Raw genomic sequence first — 24287 nt, 5'->3', positions numbered from 1 at the left:
AGGGACCCCTGGGAAGCCCCCAAGGCCGGGCCTTGCTTCCGCACTGCAACTGACCAAGCCCCTTACGCCCTCTGGGATCTGCTTGGCCCCTTTCTGCTGCCCTGCTATGGTGCACCCAGCCCCAGGGGATCCCCAAAACCAGGAGGCGCGGGGCTTGGGGAGACCTTCCCAGCAGGCAACCTGAGCTCCGCCAGTCCTTTGTGTCTGCTGGAGGCAACCAGGGACCCCTCCCACTCACTCCTGACATCCATCCTGTGGGGACAACGTCCAAGACGGGGCCCCTTGGTCCCAGCGGCCTGGCCTGCACTGCCCCATGCCTGCAGCGCGTGTGACCAGCCTGGCTGAACACACACTCACACCCACAAGTCCCCACACGCACACAGCGACACACCCGTGCTCACACAGCTGTGCCCTTCCACTCCAGCCTAAATGTGCACATCCCAGCAGACACTGCCGTGAACACACACCACACCTGCGACCCCACGTCTGCAGGCGCAGTTGGGTACATCCTCATCCACACGCAAATCTGTGGGTACACACAGCTGAGCCCCACATCCTCACACACTTCTACATACACAGGCTTACACATACACTGGGGCACACCCTCCCCCTTGTGCTTCCACACCCATCCCCCTGCCCACCCTCACCCCCGTGCACACTTCCCTCTCCCCGGCCTGGTGCCCCACCCACCCGTAGCTCTGGCTCATCTTGTCCGGTGCCATGACCTTCGCCGAGCTCGTTGACCGCGTGGCCAGCAAAGGGCCCTTCCAGTTCCTGCACACAGTCCTGCTCGGCCTCCCGATCCTGAGCATGGCCAACCACAACCTGCTGCAGATCTTCACGGCGGCCACCCCCGCCTACCACTGTCGCCCGCCACCCAACGCCTCCGCGGGGCCCTGGGTGCTCCCCATGGGCCTGAATGAGAAGCCTGAGCCGTGCCTCCGTTTTGTGTATCCACCCAACGCCAGCCTGCCCAATGACACCCAGGGGGCCACCGAGCCCTGCCTGGATGGCTGGACGTACGACGTCAGCACCAGGGACTCCATTGTAACTGAGGTATGCCCAGAGGCCAGCCCTCTCCCTCCAATTACAGCAGGAACCCCACACTCGTGGACAGGGGAGCATGAGACCCAGGGACAGGGCACTGGGCAGGCAGAGAGGAAGGACCTGGGTGCAGAGACACACCAACCTAAAGGTTCCGTCTCTTCACTTTCAGAGTGCAAACAGTCCTTTCTATGCCAGGCGCAGTGCCAACCTCTGGGGATACAAAAATGCACTGTCCCTGTTCCCACGGGGTCCACCGCCTAGCGGGGGTAACAGCAATTAACGAGAGGACCACACAAAGAAATGTCAAATTACAACTTCAAAGTACTTAAGGTTGTGACCTTAGACTACTGCCTACCCCTGGGCTGGGGGCAGGGGCCAGGGGAAGCTTCCTTAAAGAAGTGACCTTGGGCAGAGATAAGGGAGTCCAGCAAGATTTAGCCAGGCAATGGGGAAAAGGAGGAAAATTCCATCTTGTGCAAAGGTCTCAAGGTGGGACAGTGTGTGGAGGAGGGGATGGACAGAGGTGAGGGTTGGAACATGCCTGAGCAGACCCAGAAAACATCTCATCCTCTCCTGCCGTCACTTATGTGTTCATCTCCCATTCATTCACATCCTCATTTATTCACTGATTCTTTTTTTTTTTTTTTTTTTTTTGCGGTACGCGGGCCTCTCACTGCTGTGGCCTCTCCCATTGCAGAGCACAGACTCCAGACGCACAGGCTCAGCGGCCATGGCTCACGGGCCCAGCCGCTCCGCAGCATGTGGGATCCTCCCGGACTGGGGCACGAACCAGCGTCCCCTGCATCGGCAGGCGGACTCTCAACCACTGCGCCACCAGGGAAGCCCCTATTCACTGATTCTTTTACCCACCATCTCCAGGAGTTACAGAGTTAAATCAGGCTCTCGAATGACCTGGAGACCATGGTCAGATGAAGAGAGCGAAACGGGAATTGTCATTTATTGAGGATCCACAAATGGTCAGGCACGTCTTGGCCTCTGGCAGACATTGTCTCCCACACTTTGATTCCCACAATGATATTCTGTTGAAGGTGATTTTATCTCCTTTTTCATTCAAAAAAAAACTAAGACTGAGAGGAGGGAAGTGAAGGTCCAGTGGCAGTACAAAAGAGTAGGGGGACCACGGGATTCTAGGGAGGCTTCCTGGAGGGGGTGACATCTGAGCAGTGAGCAGAGGCCAGTGTTTTCATTCTCCCTTCGGGGACCATGAGCCCCTCGAGGGCAGGATCTTGCTTTTGCCACATTAGAAGAGATGCATTTCAAAGTCTTTACCTGGTGCCAGTCCTGTGCTGGGCACACTATGAGCGTGGGCTCCTGGAATCCCTGGAGATGGCATCTCAGTGAGGGAAGTATTGTTAGTACCTTCAGATGAGGAAACTGAGGCTCAGCCTGGTTCAATGACTTTCCCAGGATCACATATGATTCGGACCTGGCAGAGAGACGATTTGAATCCAGGACTATCTATGTTCAGAATCTACGATTGCTATTCATTTGTCTAGTGAATATTTATTTCTGTATAAAGCACTGACTGCGCGCAAGGCACTGTCCTAAGCGCTTTATACATATTAACCCTTTTAACCTTCCTGACACCATTATAAGATAGTATGATAGGGCTTCCCTGGTGGCGCAGTGGTTGGGAGTCTGCCTGCCGATGCAGGGGACACGGGTTCGTGCCCCGGTCCCAGAGGATCCCACATGCCGCGGAGCGGCTGGGCCCGTGAGCCATGGACACTGAGCCTGCGCGTCCGGAGCCTGTGCTCCGCAACGGGAGAGGCCGCAACAGTGAGAGGCCCGCGTACGGCAAAAAAAAAAAAAAAAGATAGTATGATAAGCCCATTGTTGCGATGGGGAAACTGAAGCCCACAGAGAATGAGGAGATTGTTCAAGCTCTCGCCACTAGTAAGAGGCAGATTCGGGATCTGAGCACAGGCACCTGCCCCAGAGCTGCGCTCCTAACCATCACATCTGCTGCCTCTCATAGCCCCGGATACTCCATCCCTGTCCTATGCACTTTTTCTCCCCAGCACCCAGCCCAGTACCTGAAATACATCCAGCATCCAACATTTGTTGACAGCGACACTCACAGTACTGAGGACACAGACTCAAGGAACTCATGAGCCCTGCCTGTCCTCCAGGTGTTCACCTGTAGTGAGGAAAGTCACCAGCAGCGTGGTGGGGTATGCAGGCTTCCCAGGGCAGGGGCTTTCAGCTGCTTTGCTGTATCCCCAGCAGCTGGAACAGTGCCTGGCACAGAGGAGGCGCTCTGTGAAATAAATATTTGTGTAATGAATGGATACGAGCTTTATAAACTCAGGGTGCTCGGGGAGCCCAGAGGAGGGGCATGGAATCTGCCTGGAGGGGGAACCCAGGGGGGCTCACTGGAGTCAGCAAAGCCTGAGCTGAGGGTGAAGGAGGGGTCAGGGTTAGGGCGGGGGCTGATGCGGGCAAGTGCAGCCCAGGCGAAAGGAACAGAGTGCCTGGAGTCACATGCACAGTCACAGGAGCATAAAGAGAGCAAAGCAGTAAGGACTGCAAGAGACTCAGGAAGGCTGGAGAGGCGGGCAGCGGGTTGCGGAGGCCAGGGACACAGGGAGGAAGCGGGCCAGCAGGAGGGCCTGCCGTGGATGCCGGGGCGAAGGGCTCTGTCTCGAAGGCGACAGGGAGCCGTTGCATGGTGTTATGCGGGAGTGTGGCGTGCTCAGATCGCCTTCTAAGGATCTGCACTCTGTGATCTCGGGTGGCCTCGGCCTACAGCAGCAGCTTGAAGCAGGATCTCGATCCCCAGCCAGAGATTGAAGTCAGGCCGCAGCAGTGAGAGCGCTGAATCCTAGTCACTAGACCGGTGGCCAGTGACAAGGCCCTGGCCCTTCGGCTCTGTAGAAATGAATTCCCACACAGACAGAAAGTGGTGAAACAAGTAAAGTATTTATTAGGAGGTAAAAGGGTACATGTGGATAGACACATGGCCCAACTCAGAGAGAGAGTTGCACCCTTGTGGTAGTTTTTTTTTTTTTTTTTGCGGTACGCGGGCCTCTCACTGTTGTGGCCTCTCCCGTTGCGGAGCACAGGCTCTGGACATGCAGGCTCAGCGGCCATGGCTCACGGGCCCAGCCGCTCCGCGGCATGTGGGATCCTCCCGGACCGGGGCACGAACCCACGTCCCCTGCATCGGCAGGCGGACTCTCAACCGCTGCGCCACCAGGGAAGCCCCCTTGTGGTAGTTTGAATCACTTATATGGGGCATTTCTTCCGGGTTTCCTTTGGCCACTCATCTCACTTTGCCTGGTTCTGAGTCCATATTTTGTTTATCTCAGGGTCCTCCCACGTGTGCGCGCGCATCTCTTAGCCAAGATGGATTCTAGCAAAGAGGCCTGTGGGTAGGTTGAGGTCACTTACTATGGAGCGGCGCCCCCTCCGTTGTTGACCTTCAAGGAGCCTTTCTGAGTACGTATAGTTGGGAAGGTCTCCTTGGCTTCAAGAATGAGGCATATGCAATCTTTTATCTCTTATCTGGACAGGGCTCAGCTCTCCTCCCTCCTGCTACTCTGGCGTATCTGTCCACAGGGGACGAACTCCGGCTGCTCAGCCTGGGGCCCATCTATCTCCTGCCCCAACTGCAGGGCGGAGAGTAGCTTGCAGAGCATTTTGGTCCAGCAGCTGCGAGACCAGTTAGCAGGTTGCCACAGGGACCCAGGACCAAGATGACAGATGGCAGGGGCAGTCGAAGTAAATACCAGAGAGGTTTGGGGGTCAGAATCTCTGGGACTCGGGAACCAAATGGATGTTGGGGTGAGGAACAGGGCAGGGGTGGGGGGCGTGGAAATGCCCCAATATCTGTAACTAAGTTTCCAGGTGTGTGGGCAACTTGCTGTACGTCTGGTCCCTGGAAGACAGAGAGAAGGGGTAAAGCCACCGTCCGTGTCCTCCAGAACCTAGACGAGGAAACAAAAATCCTACAGGGAGCAACGAAATAATAACCATCGCTACCCTTACCGTGTGCTAACCCCTTGCCAGATGGCTCTAATCAGTTTGCTCGTATGAACTCATTTAATCCTCACAACAACTCTCTGAGGTTAGTACCTATATTATGTCCTTTTTGCAGATGAGGAAACCAAGGTACAGGTTACTGGCCCAAGGCACCACATCTTATAAATGCTGGAGCTGGGAGCCAAACCCAGGCAGCAGGGCTCCAGAGCCACCTGCCCCCACTTCCCCACCCTGTGCTCCTGGGGACTGCATCCCCCGGCCACTGCACCCTGGGCTAGGTTCTGGGAAGCGCTCAGTTAATGCTGAATGAAGGCCATATGCCCTCAGAGCCCGGCAGGAGGGACTCAGACAGTGCTGACTGCTGGGAAGTGTCTTCCCCTCCAGGCTGCACCTTGAGCTCCAGGGAGCCTGGCCAACAGCAGAGCTTGCAGGTTTTTTTTTAGCTGCCTTGGGTCTTCGTTGCTGCGCGTGGGCTTTCTCTGGTTGCCGCGAGCAGGGGCTACTCTTCGTTGCGGTGTGCAGACTTCTCATTGCGGTGGCTTCTCTTGTTGCGGAGCACAGGCTCTAGGTGCGTGGGCTTCAGTACTTGTGGCACATGGGCTCAGTAGTTGTGGCTCGCGGGCTCTGGAGTGCAGGCTCAGTAGTTGTGGTGCACGGACTTAGTTGCTCCGCGGCCTGTGGGATCTTCCCGAACCAAGGCTCGAACCCGTGTCCCCTGCATTGGCAGGCGGATTCTTAACCACTGCGCCACCAGGGAGGCCCAGCTTGCAGGTCTTGTACCCCGTCAAGCATCAGCTCACATCTGTACCAGCTGAGCACCCAGTCACCATTAAAGCTGTTAGGACCATGTGAATCTGCATCCCAAATACGCGGGGTTTCACCAGGCCTTGAGGTCTGCCCCCTTCTCTGGGTCGGGTCCTGGTCAGGCCCAGGCTCCCTGAGGACTCTCAGCCATGAGAACCCCTGATCAGGGTCCTCACTCAGTCAGGGAAATGTCAGTGGCCAGACCCAGCCAGGTGCTCTTAGCAGCACAGCAAGGTCAAACCCTCTCTGTTTGTGGTTCAAGCCGTGGCAAATCCACGCTCCATCACTTGGGGTGGGGTGGGGTTCCGGTCCCTCACGGGGTGGAGGTAAGACAGTGGCTGGCTCACCTAGGGGTGTGTCTCTGGCGTGGAGGCAGGGACCTGGGTGTGCCAGCCCTGGAGGGAAGGGTGGTAATAAGGAAGACAGCACCTGGCAACCAACTCAGTCCAGGTGACCCTGGTTAGTAGGCAAGGAGCCATCTGCCAGGTGGACAGCATGGCACCATGAGCCAGGGCCAAGCAGCAGAGTTCACATTCTGACTCTGCTGTTTACTAGGGATGTTACAACCCCAGAAGTCTCAGTTTCCTCATCTGTAAAATGGGGTAAGAGAACAAGTGTGACCATTAAAAGAGATAATGCAAGGCCAGCATTAGCACAGGGCCTGGCACCTACAAGGTGTTCAGCTAATGTTTGCTGCCACTGTTGCTGTTGTGGTGGTCATGATGAATAGAGATGTCCTGAGAAGTAGGGGGTTAGTCCCCCCAGAAGAGTAGGGGGACTCCCAGTAAAAGGAGAATCAGCTGTCACAGCTCTTCCCAGCTCACCCTGGCGGCCGGGCTTTGTCTCACTCCACCCCCCAACCCAGCACAGGGCAGCACGCAGGGCCCAGCTCCACCCCCCGAAGGCCGGGACCCGGTGAGTCATCTCCCTCCCCACCTCAGTCCCCTCATCTGTAGAATGGGATAATAAGGACCTTCCCTGCAGAGGAGGCGAGGGTGGGAGGGCTGAGCTGGGTCCAGCCAGGAGCACGGGGGATTTCCCTCCCCCTTCTGATCCCATAAGCTTTGCTGGCAGAGGTGACCACACATTCCTTTCTCTGGGTTCAGCAGAGACAAGGTAGGAATTTTTCAGAAGGAGCTTTACCAGGACGTTAAGAGGAAACAAAGGCCTTTCTTTTAAGTCTGGAAAGTGTGAGGAGTGAGGACTGTGGACTCTGGATTCCCTGGAGAGGAGCCCACAGCTTCCACACCACAGAATACAGCCCTGTGGGGGCCCGGCTCAGTCTGGGGGCTCCGGAAACCCAACCCTGCAGCCCTCGAAGGCCCGGGCCTGGCCTTGGATGAGCAGGCCCTCCCTCTGAGGCCCCTGTGAGTACTCTCTGGGCCTTGGGCCTTCCTGTCCTGTCTCCAGGGCCACAGAAATCCTGTCTCCCCACACAGGTCCCTGGAGGCCCCAAGTCAGCCGCTGGAGAAGCAGAGATCCCACTCAGTGGTCCTCCCAAAAGCGGGTCTCCACCCTGGAAGTTTCCCCTGCCGAGTGTCTGGTCTTCCTCCACGCTCACCCCCAAATCCCCAGGCCGCGCACCTCCCAGACCATCTGTCCACCTCTTGTCTCCAGCTGAGCTCCTGCATCACCCCTACTTGCTCACCCTGGCCCCTGCCCTGGGCGCCCGTCCTATCATCTCCCCTTTCCTAGCCTCCAATCTGACTCTTGCGTAATGACCAGGGGGCCCCAGCTCAGCCACGTGTCTGGGCCAGCCTGACCCCACGCCATGGCAGCCCTCACCTAGGAAGCTGTAATCGCAGGCAAGAGGAGCCCGGGGCCATCCCCTGGGCTCTCCAGGGTCGAGGTGAACGTCTACCGTGTGCAGGGCCCTGGGCGGGTGCTTTGCTTTCCTTCTTTCACGACCCTGCTAATCTTCTTTTATGGCCACTGTGAACTTTGCCCCTTTTTACAGAGGAATACACTGGGGTCAGATCCAGAAGGTGGCTCTCTCAGCCATGATGGTGAAATCAAGTTTTTGTAGGAAGAGGGATGGGGGTCCTGACTGCAGAATCCACGCCCCTTCTACTGCATCACATGTCCCTGTGAGCACAGGCCTTACAATGACATGTGACAATAATAATAAAACACTATCACACAGAGTGCCGACTGTTTGCCAGGTATGGTGCTGGGTGCTCTTCATTCCTTATTTTATTTACAATCTTGAGAAGCAGGTATTAGTATTACCCCCATTCTACAGATAAAGAGAGTGAGCCCCAGAGAGGTTAAGTAACTGGCCCAGGAACTCACAGCTACTAAGTGGCAGAGCTGGAGACGCATGCCTTTTTGAGTCTTCCCAGGTACCTGGCTCTCTGGCCGTTGCGTCCCAGCCTTGGTTCCATCAGAGGTCCAAGAGTAGACAGAGGCAGAGCAATTCTCCCCAAGTTCTAAACTGGAGCTAAAAGGCCCCAAATCTAGGGAAGTTTGTTCCCCTTGTCCTTGCTCTGGAGGGAGTACGGACCATGTGTGGGGTCCCCTGGCAGAGTCAGCCTACACACACACACACACACACACACACACACACACACACACACACACACGGAGCAGGGTCCCCATCCTTGATCACACGTGGCTCGCCCTGACCGTTTACATCACGCCTTCTTCTTTGCCGTCTGAGGGGCCTCCTGGCCTATGATTTTGCTCCGCTCCAGCTCCTGAGCCTGTCCCTCACCCTTTGGGCCTGACATCAGATCAGCCCCCTTGGCTCTGGCCTTGGCTGCCTCCTTGACCATGACTCCAGCCCATCCTGTGCTTATGTCTTATAGTGACGCATGGCTACAGCTCCCATGGACTGAGCCTTCCCTCCGGCAGCTCAGGACTCAGAGCGCTAGTTGGGCGTCCAGAAGACCTGAGTTTGAGTCTCTGCCTTGAAATGAACCAAAGCTGTGCTTGGGCAAGTTATTTACCCTCTGAGTCTCGGGTTCTTGGTCTGTAAAATGGAGATAATAATAGTACCTGGGCTTCCGTGGTGGCACAGTGGTTGAGAGTCCGCCTGCCGATGCAGGGGACGCGGGTTCGTGCCCCGGTCTGGGAAGATCTCACATGCCGCGGGGCGGCTGGGCCCGTGAGCCATGGCCGCTGGGCCTGCGCGTCCGGAGCCTGTGCTCCACAACGGGAGAGGCCACAACAGTGAGAGGCCCGCACACCGCAAAAAAATAAAAATAAATAAAAGAAAATAATAGTACCCACTTCATACATTTATTATGGCATCATTTGCAAAGCTTGCTCCGGAGCAGAGTAAGCCCTCTCTTTCTCCCCCACCACCTTCCTGGTATATCATCACTCAGGAAGACACCGCAGTGGGCTTCCTGTTCTTGCCTTCCTGAATCCAGCTCCCTAAGGAGTAAACATTCCAAGAAAGGAAAAAGAAGGCCAAGAACATTGGAGGGGATATTGGGAGCAAGAACTCTATGTGGAGCCGCCAAAAGCCGATAGACAAGAGGTCAGCCCAGGCCATGCCATGGGCTAGATAGAAGCTGAGTGACCGGTTCCCTCCAGTCAGCTGGTTACCTCTTCCTCTCTGGGCCTCATCGGTAAGCTATGTATAGCAACCCCATTAATGATTCATTGGACAAACATTTAACATTTACTGTGAACCACCTACTCTGCTAGCTGCTGGGGTTAAAGCGTCAAATGAGATGTCTCCGCCCTCGGTGTGGTTACGGAATGCAGGAGAGATAGACAAGCACATAGGCAGGTAGCGTGCTATGTAATCTGTGTCCTCTTCGAGGTAAGAACGGGATGCTGAGTGTGGAAGGAGAAATGAGGAATTGCACTGGGAGTCTGGATGTGCTTCTCAGACACTTATCCATTTCACGAATATTTACTGACTACCTGCTTGTACCAGGCAGCCAGAAAAGATGCTTCTGGCACCAGAGTAAGTGATCTTGACGTGTCTTTTGAAGGACTGACAACCTTGCTAGAGTAGGGGAAGATATCAAGTACAAAAGCAAAGAGGAACACAATAGCCTGAAGCTTCTGTAGGATCACTAGTGAAAACCTGATTACAACCACGGACCCCACGTGGCCAGGCCTACGCATGGAGTCAGGGTCAAAGGAAACATAAATCACTCTCTCAACACCTTGAAGAATGGAGACTTCAGCTACGGGTTTTCTTAACACAGAAAGCATGCCAAAACCCCTCAAAATATCTTCCCTTCCCCCCCAAAATTCCAGGATGCCTTTAAAAATCTCTCCAGGGCTTCCCTGGTGGCGCAGTGGTTGAGAGTCCGCCTGCCGATGCAGGGGACGCGGGTTCGTGACCGGTCCGGGGAGGTCCCACATGCTGCGGAGCGGCTGGACCCGTGAGCCATGGCCGCTGAGCCTGCGTCCGGAGCCTGTGCGCCGCAACGGGAGAGGCCACAACAGTGAGAGGCCCGTGTACCGCAAAAAAAAAAAAAAAAAAAAAATCTCTCCAGTTCTCTCTATATCTGGTCCCATGCTCTTGTGTTCCCAGTCCCCTTCCGAGGTCATTCAGGGACCGAGACACACAGCAGCTCCGCCATCTTCAACACGTGGCTTCCAGAGTTGCTCTAGTTACCACCATTCCTAACCAACAGGAAGGGAGAAAGCACGCAAGTCCAGGCCAGGGATTCCCTCTTACTCAGATGAAGTGGAAGCAGCACCCACTTCTTCCACTCACACATCACTGTCAAGAATTACACGGCCCCATCTCGCTCCCGGATGGGCTGTCCCTTTACACCGCATGCTACACAGTACAGAATGTCTCTCTAGACACCCGCTGGCCTACTCCTTTCACACCACCTCCCTTCCTCCTCTACTCCTTTCCCTCCCCCATCCCCACACATGTACCATGCAGGCTCCCTTTCCAGCCAGAAGAGCCCTGGGTTTGCTGGCCACTCTGGGCCACTGTGAGCAAGCTGGAGGACCTGGAGACTTCACCCTCGCCCAATCCCCCTCGCTCCCCGGGAGGAAAGCAGAAAGAACTCCCTGGGATGTGTGGTCCTTTGCCCGCACTGTTTTGCTTCCAAAACATTCTCATCAGGCATTTCCAGTGAATGAGCTTCTTCACTTCATTACACAAGTAATTCAGGATAACTGGACAAAGGGTGCGTGCTGGGGATTAGCGGGAGGTTAGGCCAGACAGGTGGGCAGGGGCCAGAGCCTGAGGGCTGCATAAATCTGTGTTAACAGAGCTTTCTCTTTACCCAGAGGGCAAGAGGAAGCCAGGGGGTGCCTTAGGCAAGGCAGCAAGCTGACGCCCGAGAGGTGCTTCAGAAAAGCCCCTCAGGTTACCAGGGAAAGAATGGACAGGAAGGACTGAGGTCGAAGGTTGGGAGACCTGTCAGAAGACTGTTGCCGATAATACTCTCTGGGCTCAATTTCCTCAACTGTAAAATGAGGATGACAGCAGCTCTACATCGTAAGGTTGCTACGATGACTGAAAAAATTAAGGCATGGAAAGTGCTTACTTAGAACAGTGCCTGGTGCAGAGTAAGCCCTCAATATATATTGGCTGTTATTCTTTTTTTAAAATTTATTTTATGGACGTATAGCAGATTTACAATGTTGTGTTAATTTCGGCTATACAGCAAAGTGACTCAGTTACCCATATATACACTCTTCATATTTTTTTCCATTATGGTTTATCACAGCATATTGAATATAGTTCCCTGTGCTATACGGTAGGACCTTGTTTTTTTATCCATGCTATATACACCAGCTTGCATCTGCTAATCCCAAACTCTCAATCCATCCCTCCCCTGCTCCCCTCCTGCTTGGCAACCACAAGTCTGTTCTCTATGTCTGTGAGTCTGTTTCTGTTTCGTAGATAAGTTCATTTGTGTCATATTTTAGATCCCACATATAAGTGATATCATATGATATTTTGTCTTTCTCTTTCTGACTTACCTCACTTAGTATGATAATCTCTAGGTCCATCCATGTTGCTGCAAATGACATTGTTTCATTCTTTTTTATGGCTGAGTAGTATTCCACTGTATATATGTACCACATTTTCTTTATCCATTCATCCATCAATGGACATTTAGGTTGTTTCCATGTCTTGGCTATTGTAAACAGTGCTGCTATGAACATAGGGGTGCATGTATCTTTTTTAATTATAGTTTTGTCCAGATATATGCCCAGGAATGGGATTGTTGGATCATATGGGAACTCTATTTTTAGTTTTTTGAGGACCCTTCATACTGTTTTCTATAGTGACTGCACGAATTCACATTCCCACCAACAGTGTAGGAGGGTTCCCATTTCTCCTCACCCTTTCCAGCATTTGTTATTTGTAGACTTTTTAATGATGGCCATTCTGACCGATGTGGGGTGATACCTCATTGTAGTTTTGGTTTGCATTTCTCTAATAATTTGCGACATTGAGCATCTTTTCATATGCCTGTTGGCCATCCGTATTTCTTCTTTGGAGAAACGTCTCTTTAGGTCTCTGCCCATTTTTCGATTGGGTTGTTTGTTTTTTGGTTTTGAGTTGCATGAGCTGTTTGTAAATTTTGGAAATTAAGCCCTTATCGGTCTCATCATTTGCAAATATTTTCTCCCAGTCCATAGGTTATCTTTTCATTTTGTTTATGGTTTCCTTTGCTGTGCAAAAGCCTGTAAGTTTCATTAGGTCCCATTGCTTTCATTTCTACTGTATATTGGCTGTTATTCTTAATCCAAGTATAAGAGGATGAGGCCTGCACTAAGATAGCAGTAATGGAGATAGAAGAATCCAGATTCGAGAAATATTAAAGGACTTCCCTGGCGGTCCAGTGGTTAAGACTCCACGCTTCCACTGCAGGGGCCATGGGTTCGATCCCTGGTTGGGGAAGTAAGATCCCACATGCCGCTAGCGGCGGCCAGAGAAAAAAGAAGTATTTAAAAAGTTAGAAACTGGAGGATGAAGCGATTGTAACATGGGAGAGGAAGGAGTCCAAAAAGGGCTGCCAGTCACTGTACTTCAGACCTCACAGGGAGAGGGTGGCAAGTCTCGCTGACTCTGAGATGCCCAAAAGACACCCTCCAGGTGGAGATTTCAAGTAGGCTGCTGAGTCGATGGGTCTCAAGGCCAGAAGAAAGGTTGGGCTAAAGAGAGGGGTTTGGAGTTTTCACCATAAAATAGTCATTGAAGCCACAGGAGCAGGTGGCATTTCCTGGGGAAAGTGAATAAAAAGAGAAAGATCCACGAAGAGGCCTGGGGAACTTTTAAGGGATAGAGAGAAAGAAGGCCGCAGAGGGAGGGAAAGGAGGAAGACCGGAGGAGGCAGAGGTCAGCAGGGTCACGGGCTGCCGAAGGGAAGTCAGGTCAGGAAACAGAAGGTTCCATTGGGTTTGGGGAGCAGAGTTTCAGTGGAGGGTGGGGGCAGACTCAGGAAATGAGTGGGACACGAGGGTGGGGTGACAGCCAGGATGGCTCCTTGTTCAAGAGATCTGGCTTTGAAAGGAAGAGAGAAATGAAGCAAATGTGGAAGGGAAAGAGGCTTTAAGTGGAGAGACTGGAACATAAGCAAATGACGATGCAGAGCGGTCAGGAGACAGACCGAAGGTGTGGGATGGAGGGAGGTGGCGGCGGGAGTGGCCCCTGGAGGAGAGAGGGGGCAAGCAGAGGGACCAGCCTTGCACAAGCGAAGCTGGGGAGCAGACACACAGGTAACCGCAGGACGCAGGTGAGCCTGGAGGAGCTTGAAGACAGACCTGGCTGTGGCAGCTGAGCGGACTTCACGAGCCATATGGCAGGCCACATGTGCCGAAGGGATGTTGTCATTGCAGAACCACAGGGCCAGCCTGAAGGGGGAAGCAGCACCGGGAGCAGGGGCCAGGCTCAGGGAAGCCAAGCCCCGGCGCTGGGGGAGGGAGCGCACACATGGGGGGCGCAGGCTGAGCGCAGCTGAGAGGCTGGGCTGGGCTGAGCCGGGTGGCCGGGTGGCTCTCCCTCTCTCCTGCGCAGTGGGACCTGGTGTGCAGCTCCAACAAACTGAAGGAGATGGCCCAGTCTATCTTCATGGCGGGCATACTGATTGGGGGGCTCGTGCTGGGAGACCTGTCTGACAGGTGAGACGCGGGGGCCTCGCCAGGGGAGGCACAACCCATGGAGACCCCCCGCCCCTCTCCATTACACCCATGCACCCCCAAAGAGGCCAAGAGCTGGGGTAGGGGGGAGAGATGGTCCTTGCTGTGTGGCCAGCCCCTTTCGGGGCCACAGCCTTCTCCCTGCCCCAAAACCCCTACAGCTTGAGTCTTCCAGCCTCCCCAGACCCGGGGAAACGGCCTCAGGGTTTTCAGACCCAGTAGTGGCTGCATGGCCATGGAGGTGGGTGGATGAACGGCTTGGAGAGGAGACGTCCTTTGACCCCTGCTCAGGTAGCTAAGCTGGGGGTGGAGGAGATCACTCATTAACTCAAACGTCTAACTTGTCAACAGAAAAAAGCAATTACCAGCAAGGCTCTGTCTGGGGAGGGAGTTACACGCCCTGCCTGGCCCTTTGGGAGGTGGAGGGTCCAGCCCTTTGCCCCGCAGAGTCACTGCCCTTGGCCGGCTCACAGCAGCTAACGACCCTCTTCTTGTTCGAGCTGCAGATTTGGCCGCAAGCCCATCCTGACCTGCAGCTACCTGCTGCTGGCAGCCAGCGGCTCAGGCGCAGCCTTCAGCCCCACCCTCCCCATCTACACAGTCTTCCGCTTCCTGTGCGGCTGCGGCATCTCAGGCATCACCCTGAGCACCACGATCTTGAGTGAGCCACCGGGGGAGGGGACGGGGACCAGGAGTTTGGGGAGCACCAGCCTGAAGCCAAGAGCGTGGCTCAGCCCCAGGCACCGGGCGACCTTGGTCAGGCAAGGCGCTGCCCCTCTCAGGACCCCAGAGACCCCCCCTGAACGTAGCAACAAGCAGAGCAGCAGCAGCTCCCCCGGGCCTGGCATCTGCCGGTACATGAGCTCGTTCAGCCCATACGCACAAGTAGGTCAAACAAGGGACGTCACCCGCCACTGGAGAGGCAGTCAAGACTGCAGGCTTGGGAGTCAGTCAAACCTACGTTTGAGTCCTACCTTCTTGACCCTCAGTCACCGCATCTCTAAAATGGGGGCGATGAAACCTTAGGATCAGGGTCAGCTCAAGTAGCCAACGGAGGGGCAGGAGCTGGTGCCCCTTCTCAGGAGGTGCCCACCGCCCAGGAGGGTCTTAATCTGGTCCTTGGGTTCCTCCTGCAGGTGTCGAGTGGGTGTCCACCCGGATGCGGGCCATCAAGTCGATTTCACTCGGTTACTTCTACACCAGTGGCCAGTTCATTCTGCCTGGCCTGGCCTACGCCATCCCCCAGTGGCGCTGGCTCCAGTTAACCGTGTCCATTCCCTTCTTCGCCTTCTTCCTGTTGTCCTGGTATGTGACCCTCTTTTCTTCAGCCCCCTCCTTAGAGCCGCCGGGATCAAACAGGAGGAGCCCATGCCTGACCAGGCTGGCTGACTCTGTCTGTCCCGAGACACCCCATCCCAGAGTCGGGAAGGGCGTTCCAGGGAGGAGGAACCACACACCGAGGCATGCGGGGAGGGAGCGCTCGGCTGGGGGGGCGGTGAGGGGGTTAGGGTCTGGCTGTGAAGAGCACAGAAAGCCAGAGGGGCCTCGGTTTCACGTGGAGGGACAGAGAACGCCCCTGAAGGTGCCCGGGGTGCTGAGGGGCCTGACCAAACTTCCGTTCGTGACATAATCACACAGAAGGACACACCCAAGTGGGTGGGGACGAGAGACAAAGGGGAGTGACCGCGTGGGCAAGAGGAGCCTGGGAGATGAGTCTGAGGGGCATTTTGAAGGCGAAATCCTCAGAGTGTGGGGACTTCTGGATTTGAGGTATAAAGAAAAGGAAAGCTCCAACCTGAGAACCTGGGAGAATCAAGGGGTCTGGGGCAGAGACCCCGAGTAAGGACATGTGGAAGACAGGAAACCCATCTGTAGGTGGTAGTTGATAGCTGGGCCCAAAGAACAGGAGGTAATGAACAAGCCCAGGAGCAGAAATGAAGTCCTGGAGGATCCTTTATCCGGCACTTACTACGTGCAAGGCCCTGTTCTGGGCACCAACCCACAACATACCAGCACTCAGGGCATCTCTGTGTGAAGGGGACATTAGTATTCCCATTTTACAGATGAGGAAACCGAGGATGAGAGAGGTGAAGCAATCCTCCAAGGTTTCACAAAAAGACGCAGGACTGGAATGGGGCCTCCATTTGAAAATGAGAATAAGCTCCCAAGGGGACGGGCAATCTTGCAGTGAGAGAGATGGTCCGAGAGTCCAGAGTGGAGCTCGGCATGTCCACAGCCTAGGATGGGAGCCGAGAGGTGGGAGGCAAAATAAGGGCAGATGGTCAGCAGGTCCCTTCACTGGGTGACTTGGGGCAAGCCTCACCCACTCTGAGCCTCAAGATTTTTCTAGGCAAGATGGAGATACCGATGCCTGTCTCCCAGAGTTACACGTGCCTGGTCCACAGGAAGGCTCACTGATTGGAAGCCACTGTTGTCATTATTCTCAGGGAGAGGGGGATGGAATCCAGGCCCTGGCTATGGGATTTGGGAGGAAGTCACCCATCATCTTGGTAGGCGCAGGCTGAGAAGACTGTCAGGGCAGAAATAAGACCACAAGGCCAGAGGGCAGGTAGCAATGGGCCCAGGAAGCTGCCACTACCAGCAGGACCAAAGGTCTGAGGCCAGGTGACCCGTGTCCACTCCCCTGAGGGTCTCACTGGAGCCAGGTCCTGGGTGCCTGTGGGGTCCACAGTCGGAATGGACCCCACCTGGGACCAGACTTTTCCAAGCATCCCTCCTTTCTCCCCACGCCTCTGCCTCCTCCATTTCCCTTCAATTTGTGACCCTCAGGGTTTGCTCAGGGGTGAACCAATCCCAAAAGCACAGCCCAAGGGTGGGGGAGAGTGAGGTTGGCCACACGCTTGCCAACCCCAAGGCCCCATGTTGCGCTTGCAAACCGTCCCCCGACCCAGCAGAGTTGGCCTTTTGCAGGGAGAATCAAAGCATCCTCGGACCCCTTCCCTAGACCACAGCCCTAAACTTAGCCCCCTTCCTAAGCGGCCCTGGGACTGCAGCCCTGCCCCCGCTTCACCCAGGACCTGGAATTGGGCCCAAGGACGGCTGGGGACATGGACGTGTAGGACCCTCCAACTGTCCAGCCTCGAGCATGCCAACCCTTCCCCAGGCCCCACCTGCCTTGGCCTAGGGCCCGAGGCTCCTAGCTAAGAACAACACCCAAGGATAACACGCTGCCCGGGGGTCGGGGGCAGGGGAACAGCTCTTCTGGAAAGGGAAGAAGAGATCTCTGGAATTTGTGCCGGCTGCAGGCAGCCCAGGTGCAGAGCTTGACCAAGTATAAATTCCATGAAACCTGCAGTAAGGCGGCTCGGGTTTCTGGTCCTCCTAGCCTGCGGCCCTGGCTCTTGATCGTTTTCCAGCCTCTCAGAATAAGGTGGGGGTGGGGGTTTGGGAGCCACTGTGACTCGGTTCTGGCCCCCAGGTGGCTGCCAGAGTCCATACGCTGGATGATCCTGTCTGGAAGGTCCTCCAAGGCCCTGAAGACATTCCGGCAGGTGGCGGCCTTCAATGGCAAGAAGGAGGAAGGAGAAGCACTCAGCCTGGAGGTAGAGACCCAGAGGGACTGTGGTCTTGGGCACGAACCTGGGCTCTGCGCTTGGACTGTCCCCTCCTCTTGCCTCTGTTTCCCCTGCTCACAAACTACATCTGATGCCCTAAGCAAGCTCTTCCAAAGGCACCAGACCTGCACCTCCCTCTCTTCTCCCTCTGCCCACCAGCTGGTCGCTAACGGACCCCTCCCCTTCCTCTGCCCCAAGGAGATCAAACTCAACCTGCAGAAGGAGATCACCTTGGCCAAGGCCAAACACAGCATAGCTGACCTGTTCCGGACACCCATCCTGCGCCGTGTGACCTTCTGTCTTTCCCTGGCCTGGTAACCCACCACCCCTCCCTGCCCACACCCTAGCACCCCTGCCAAGCAGGGGTCATGTACAAGGCCTCTGGCAGGCTCACCTAAGGGCAAGGCCTAAAATACCTGCAAGAAGAGTCAAGGGATCCCCTCCTCAGGGTTGCCCCAGTCCAGCCCCAACCCCAGAAATCTCTGGCATCCCTGCCCCACACCCAGGTCCAGCCATAAGGGTCTGCTTCCTCCTGGGGTCACACCCACCTCACCCACAGGGCAAATTTTCCAAACACCTTCACCAGCTCACATCCCTACCATGTGAGCTGTGCCTCTCTGTCCCTGCCCCCCACTGGTTCCGCTCTGCCCTCTGGGACCCCACAGAACAAGCCTGGCTCTCAGGGCTTCAAGATTTAATGACAGAAATTGTGATTCTTCTAAGTCTTCTCTTTTGCCCGACATCCCACATCTCCTTCAAAGCCCCTTCCGTGACCTGGTTCTGACGCCCTTCTCATCCTGGCCACCCCCATGTGAAAAGGATTCAGTATATCCAGCAACTCTTCAAAAGGGATTCCACAATTCTGAGAGGGGGAGGGGAGGCATCTGACCCATGTGTGCAGCCCTGGGGACTTTCACCTCCCCCATCTGAATGTTAAACCATTACCCAACAAAGAGAGATTGTTTACTGCCTCCTTTGGTCTCCAAGAGTCCCTCCAGGACCGATATTCTCTGGAGTCAATTATATGACACTTTGTCACCATACCCTAGACCATGTCCATGTCAGACATAACCAATCAATCCCAGCACTCTCTCACTGAGCCCAGACACAATCTCAGAGGCCTCAAAACACCACTGAAGCAGCCCCTATCGATCTGTTGCAGTTGGGACAAGAAATGAAACTATTCATCATCCTGGTGACCCAATGAGCAGTATGGGGAGAGGCCCCCGCCTGGCTGTGGGTCCTAATCACTCACTCTCTGACCCTCAGGTTTTCCACCGGTTTCGCCTACTATAGTTTGGCTATGGGTGTGGAGGAATTTGGCGTCAACCTCTATGTTCTCCAGCTCATCTTTGGTGGGGTCGATGTCCCAGCCAAGTTCATCACTATGGTCTCCATAAGCTATCTGGGCCGGCACACCACGGAGGCCGTCGTTCTGCTCCTGGCAGGAGGATGCATCCTGTCTCTCATCTTTGTGCCTTCGGGTGAGAAGCTGGGTCGACCCCCAGAACCCTCCGAAAGAGGCTGACCCGTGAGACCATGTGTCTGTGGGCCTCACGGGCTGGGAAGCGGGGTTCCAGGGACGCCAGATCTGCTCAGTCTGCCTCTAATTCACTGTGTTACCTTGAGCAGCTCCCTGTACTCCCTGGGGCTCAGGTTTCTCGTCTAGAAAATAACACAGGTGGGCTAGATGACATCAAAGCTCCTTTTCAGATCTGACTCAGGGCAAAGTATGGTGGTGTCTACACAGTGAGAGGAAGTGCTCGGGATTTGGGTGTTGCCCGGGTGACATCGCTGCAGAAGACAAGCTTGGATGGGGAAACCTCAGAGCCCAGTGCTCAAGGAACACCCCACAACCTACTCCACCATGACCTTGGAAAAGCCACTTTTACTTTATATAGATGTTTGTGTGTTGATACACCTATATCCTTCCAAAGGGACTGGAGATATTTTTGGACAAAAACAGATACAACAAATTATGAGAATAGGGAATCAGAGCCAGGGAAAAACCCAAATGCAGCAGGACACAAGCCTGCAAAGCACTGGGAATAGCAGAGGGGCTACTACTCAGCTTTAAGTTTCGATGTGAGCTGCCCGGCAGCCAAAGCAAAGAGGGAGACAAGGTCTCTGAGGAGTGAGAACACTCAGGGGCTCCTGAGCCCGCAAGGTCTACTGCCTTTTCTTTCCTGTGCAGACTTGTTGACCCTGAGGACAGTACTGGCTGTGTTTGGGAAGGGATGCTTGTCCAGCTCCTTCAGCTGCCTCTTCCTCTACACGAGCGAGCTATACCCCACTGTCATCAGGTAGGTGCTGGGCCTGGAAGCGGCCCAGCCAAAGGATACAGGGGCAGGTGGGATTGTGGCCCCTGTCCAGGGGTCCCAGAGCTGTTTTTTGAGAACCCGCACAGAGGCTGCCAATCTCTGCTCTGAACTCTCCCAGGCAAACAGGTATGGGCATAAATAACCTGTGGACCCGCGTGGGAAGCATGACGGCCCCACTGGTGAAAATCACCGGGGAGCTGAAGCCCTTCATCCCCAATGTCATCTTTGGGACCATCGCCCTCCTGGGAGGCAGTGCAGCCCTCTTCCTGCCTGAGACGCTCAATCGGCCCTTGCCAGAGACTGTTGAAGACTTAGAAAACTGGTCAGTCCCCTGTTTCTGGCCCCACCAGTCCTCCTCCTTGGGGAAGCCCAGGGCTTTTCCTGAGCTCTCTTTCCCTAGGTCCCTGCAGGCAAAGGAGCCAAAGCAGGAGCCAGAAGCGGAAAACGCATCCCAGAGGATCCCTCTGCAGCCTTGTGAACTGGGCCTGGGCCCCAACTGAAGGCAACAGACCTTCCTTTCCCTGCCCTCCAGAGACTAATCCCAGCCGGGTCCCTGCCTGTCTCTGGGCTCCGCAGGCACCTTGGGGAGGGCCCTGGGTGCAACTGTGCTCCTAGGACACAGTCCTCTGAGAGCTTGGTGGAGGTATCTTCACCACCCCCGGGGCTCCCCAACCCAGCCCTGGCCAGTTCAAAAGTTTGGCCACAGGCCTTTGCACACCCCACCTTGCCCTCACCCTCCCTGCAGCCCAGGCCCTGCCATTCTTCTGTCCAGCCCTTCCCCACTGACCACTTCCCCCATTGTTCCCACTCCCTTCCCCTTCTTGCTCCCACCCCTTTCTTCAATGGGAGGTTTCAATAAACAGCAGTGAAGAACTCAAGCCATGCTGCTCAGGAACAGGGGTGGGAAAGGGGGCAGGGCCTGATATGGACGTGTGAGCATGTGCATCTGCCCATCCACACTGGCATGTACATACAGGTGTGGGCACACAGGTACATGCAAGGTGGGCTGATGTGAACACGTGTGTCCAGTGCGAGCACACTGACGTGTGTATACGCCAAGCCTGTATTGGTCGACTTGGACTGCTATAACAACACGCCACAGATAGAATCACTTAAACAATTTCTTCCTCACAGTTCGGGAGGCTGAGAAGTCCAAGATCAAGGTGCTGGCAGACTCAGCTCCTGGTGGGGGCCCCATTCCTGGCTTGCAGATGGTCAGATACCTTCTCACTGTGTCTCACATGGCGGGAGAGAGATGAATCGAGCTTTCTGGTTTCTCTTCTTTTTTTTTTTTTTTTTTTGCAGTAAGTGGGCCTCTCACTGTTGTGGCCTCTCCCGTTGCGGAGCACAGGCTCCAGACGCGCAGGCTCAGCGGCCACGGCTCACGGGCCCAGCCACTCCATGGCATGTGGGATCTTCCCAGACCGGGGCACGAACCCGTGTCCCCTGCATCGGCAGGCGGACTCTCAACCACTGCGCCACCAGGGAAGCCCTCTCTTCTTTTAAGGGCACTAATCCCATCATGAGGGCCCCACCCTCATGACCTCATCTAACTCTAATTACCTCCCAAAGGCCCCACCTCCTAGTACCATCACATTGGGTGTTACAATGCAGTCTATAGCAAGTCCTGTCCTTGGAAATACCACATGTGTATCTATATGTCCCATCATGTGTGTGAGCACTTGACTAGATAAGCCCAGAGTGGCTGCAGACGGAAGCCAGGGCTCCTCCAATCCCAACCTCCTTCTCCCTGCTCACCCTGAGTCTCTGATCCATGTCCCAACCCTGCGCCCACCAGGCAGCTTTGTCTCCTATTTAACTGAGAAAACTGCAACCGTAACTGGACACTGTCGACGTCTGCCACCATGTTTCCCAAGTTTCCCCCAATCACAACAGAAAGTCCAGTCCTCCCATTGGGGCTCTGCATCCAGCCTCTCCCACCAGCAGCCATCTGCCTTCTCCTTGGGTCTCTGCCCTTTCCCTCTCTCCTGGCTCCTTCCCATCACCAGTTAAATAAACCCAAGTCTCTCCTACCTTAACTCAAACCAACCAACCAACCTTCCTTGGAGGCCACGTCTCCCTCCAGGGCCACGCTGTCTCTTTCTCCACTTCACAGCCAAACTTCACAAAGCTCCCGTCTGCCTCCCCTGCCTCTACTCTCTAACCTCATCCAAACTGCGCTCTGGCTCCCACCCTTCTCTGAAATTGTTTTCACCAACAACACTCATCAGCCCCTGTGCCCAATCCATAGGTCACTTGTCATCCCTTGTCTTGCTTGACCTCACAGCAGATTTCGTTCTATTGGTCATGGCCTCCTCCCTTGGTTTCTGAGATGCCACGTGCTTACAGCTCCCTCCCACACTCTGGCTTCTCCTTCTCAGTATCCTTTGGGGTTTCCTGTAAAATGCTATGGTGATCACTTTGTCCTGCACCCACACCTTCCTCAAGGGTCTACATCGCCCAGAACCTGCTAACTGAACAGCTAACATGACCCTGCGCCTCTGGTCATGACTGACTGGACCAGAGGGCACTTCAGATCCAAACCTTGTTAATCACGTGTTCCCTCTAGGCTGGAATCTGGGTCATGGAGGTTCTAGTCCATCTCTGGTTTCTTGTCCTGAGAAGGCAAGTTAGCATGAAGGTGGGCTGGCCCAGGTAAACGTAGAGCAGAGAAAATCAGTTGCAGAGAAAGAATGAAGCAGGTGCACAGAGGGGGAAAAAAAAGACATAAACAGATAAACAAATGGTGAGACCATTTGCATTTATTCTTTTTTTTTTTATTTATTTTTGGCTGCTTTGGGTCTTTGTTGCTGCGTGCGGGCTTTCTCTAGTTGTGGCGAGCAGGGAATACTCATCATTGCGATGCGCGGGCTTCCCATTGCGGTAGCTTCTCTTGTTGCGGAGCATGGGCTCTAGGCATGCGGGCTTCAGTAGTTGCAGCATTCAGGCTCAGTAGTTGTGGCGCACGGGCTTAGTTGCTCTGCAGCGTGTGGAATCTTCCCCGACCAGGGCTCAAACCCATGTCCCCTGCATTGGCAGGCAGATTCTTAACCACTGCGCCACAAGGGAAGTCCCTGCGTTGATTCTTAATGGATTCCAGGTCCCAATTCCCTCTCAGCCCTGGATGCACTTTCTGCCCCTGGGTTCTATCAACTATTTTGACTTCTCTGAATAAACTTCTTTTTTTCAAAGATAAACTCAAGTGTTTCTGTTCCTTATAACCAAACAATTCCAAAAGCAATTCCTTTATCAGCTCTTAATGATCATCTCTCAAAACTCTTCCTAGGACCTCTTCCTCTAGGATTCTTTACCAGCACTGCCCAGTGAAAATATAACGCAAGCCACTTGTGTAATTTTAAAATTCCTAGTAACTATTAAAAAGATGAAATTAATTTTAATACTATAGTAATATTTTTAGTTAACCCAATATATCTATATATTACCATTTCAACACGTAATCAATAGAAAAGTTATCAATGAGATATTTTATAGCCTTTAGTTCATACTGAGTCTTCAAAATCCATAGGTATTTTACCCTAACAGCATATCTCCATTAGGATTAGCTCAATTCAGGCGCCCAGTAGTAGCTAGTGGCTACCATACTGGACAATTCAGACACACAGCAGGGCTTCAATTATCAGCCACGGAGCTAATTACTCTCAAGTCTGTATTCAGATATTTGTGAGAGAGTGCTTAATAAACGTGAACTAAATCATACTGCCCCCACGCTTCAATTTTTTGGTAACGTCCCATCGGGATGAAGTCTAAACTCTGTTACAAGGCCCATCATGTTCAGGCCCCAACCTGCCCCAATGGCTTCAGTTTTTAATACCCTCTACCTTGCACCCTGAAATCTAGCCTCATTTCACTTCTTTCGGTTCCTAGACTGCAATAGCTCCTCTTATGCCTGCCCCTCATCACTGCCCGGCACCTGACTTCTCTCCATCCCACTTCCACAACATTTGACTTAGGGTCAGCTGAAAATGGGACCACCAATGTCTCCCCTTGGCTTGAGTGGGTCTCAACCTGCAGGGAGAAGAATTGGGTTCAGTGAAGAACACTGGCTCTCTCACCCCATCCCCATCTTTCAGTTTTCCAGAATTCAGGGTGGCTCCCAGGATGTCCTAGCTGTTCCTGTGCTGTATCCGGGGGTTTACTGCAAAGACACACAGGAAGGGAAGGGAAGATGCCCAGGAAAGCAGCTCCTAGTCACATGTTCAGGACTCCTGGTGACCTGGGATGCTGGTGTCAGGCTGTACTGACCGCCCCCCCCCCCCATATATGCCATTCCTCTGGCCATTCCCAACTCCCCATCTGGATTCCACCCTCTCTCCTTGTCTGCTTGTTCCTCCACAACTCCAGCTCCTCCTGCTTTCCCTATTCGCCTCTCTCTGTCCCTGAACTGGCTCAGTGAATTGCCACCCAATGTGGAGCACCTCACTTGGGGGGCGTCCTC

The 24287-nt window shown here is 54.3% G+C and overlaps 1 protein-coding gene across 1 annotated transcript; it reads left to right on the top strand.

Moving 5' to 3' along the window:
* The first annotated feature begins 720 nt into the window (after positions 1–720).
* Positions 721–20656, top strand: SLC22A8 (solute carrier family 22 member 8). The gene is made up of 10 exons (XM_033861675.2): positions 721–1056; positions 13814–13917; positions 14442–14596; positions 15072–15240; positions 17375–17498; positions 17709–17824; positions 18780–18994; positions 19705–19813; positions 19950–20153; positions 20232–20656. The coding sequence occupies exons 1-10, from the start codon at positions 721–723 to the stop codon at positions 20329–20331; spliced, it is 1632 nt and encodes a 543-aa protein (XP_033717566.1). The 3' UTR covers positions 20332–20656.
* Positions 20657–24287: the final 3631 nt, after the last annotated feature.

Source organism: Tursiops truncatus, chromosome 8 (genome assembly GCF_011762595.2).
Source record: "Tursiops truncatus isolate mTurTru1 chromosome 8, mTurTru1.mat.Y, whole genome shotgun sequence".
In the NCBI taxonomy this organism is placed as follows: domain Eukaryota; kingdom Metazoa; phylum Chordata; class Mammalia; order Artiodactyla; family Delphinidae; genus Tursiops; species Tursiops truncatus.
The sequence above is the reverse complement of the archived record's forward strand: the minus strand, read 5'-3'. Positions and strand labels throughout refer to the sequence as shown.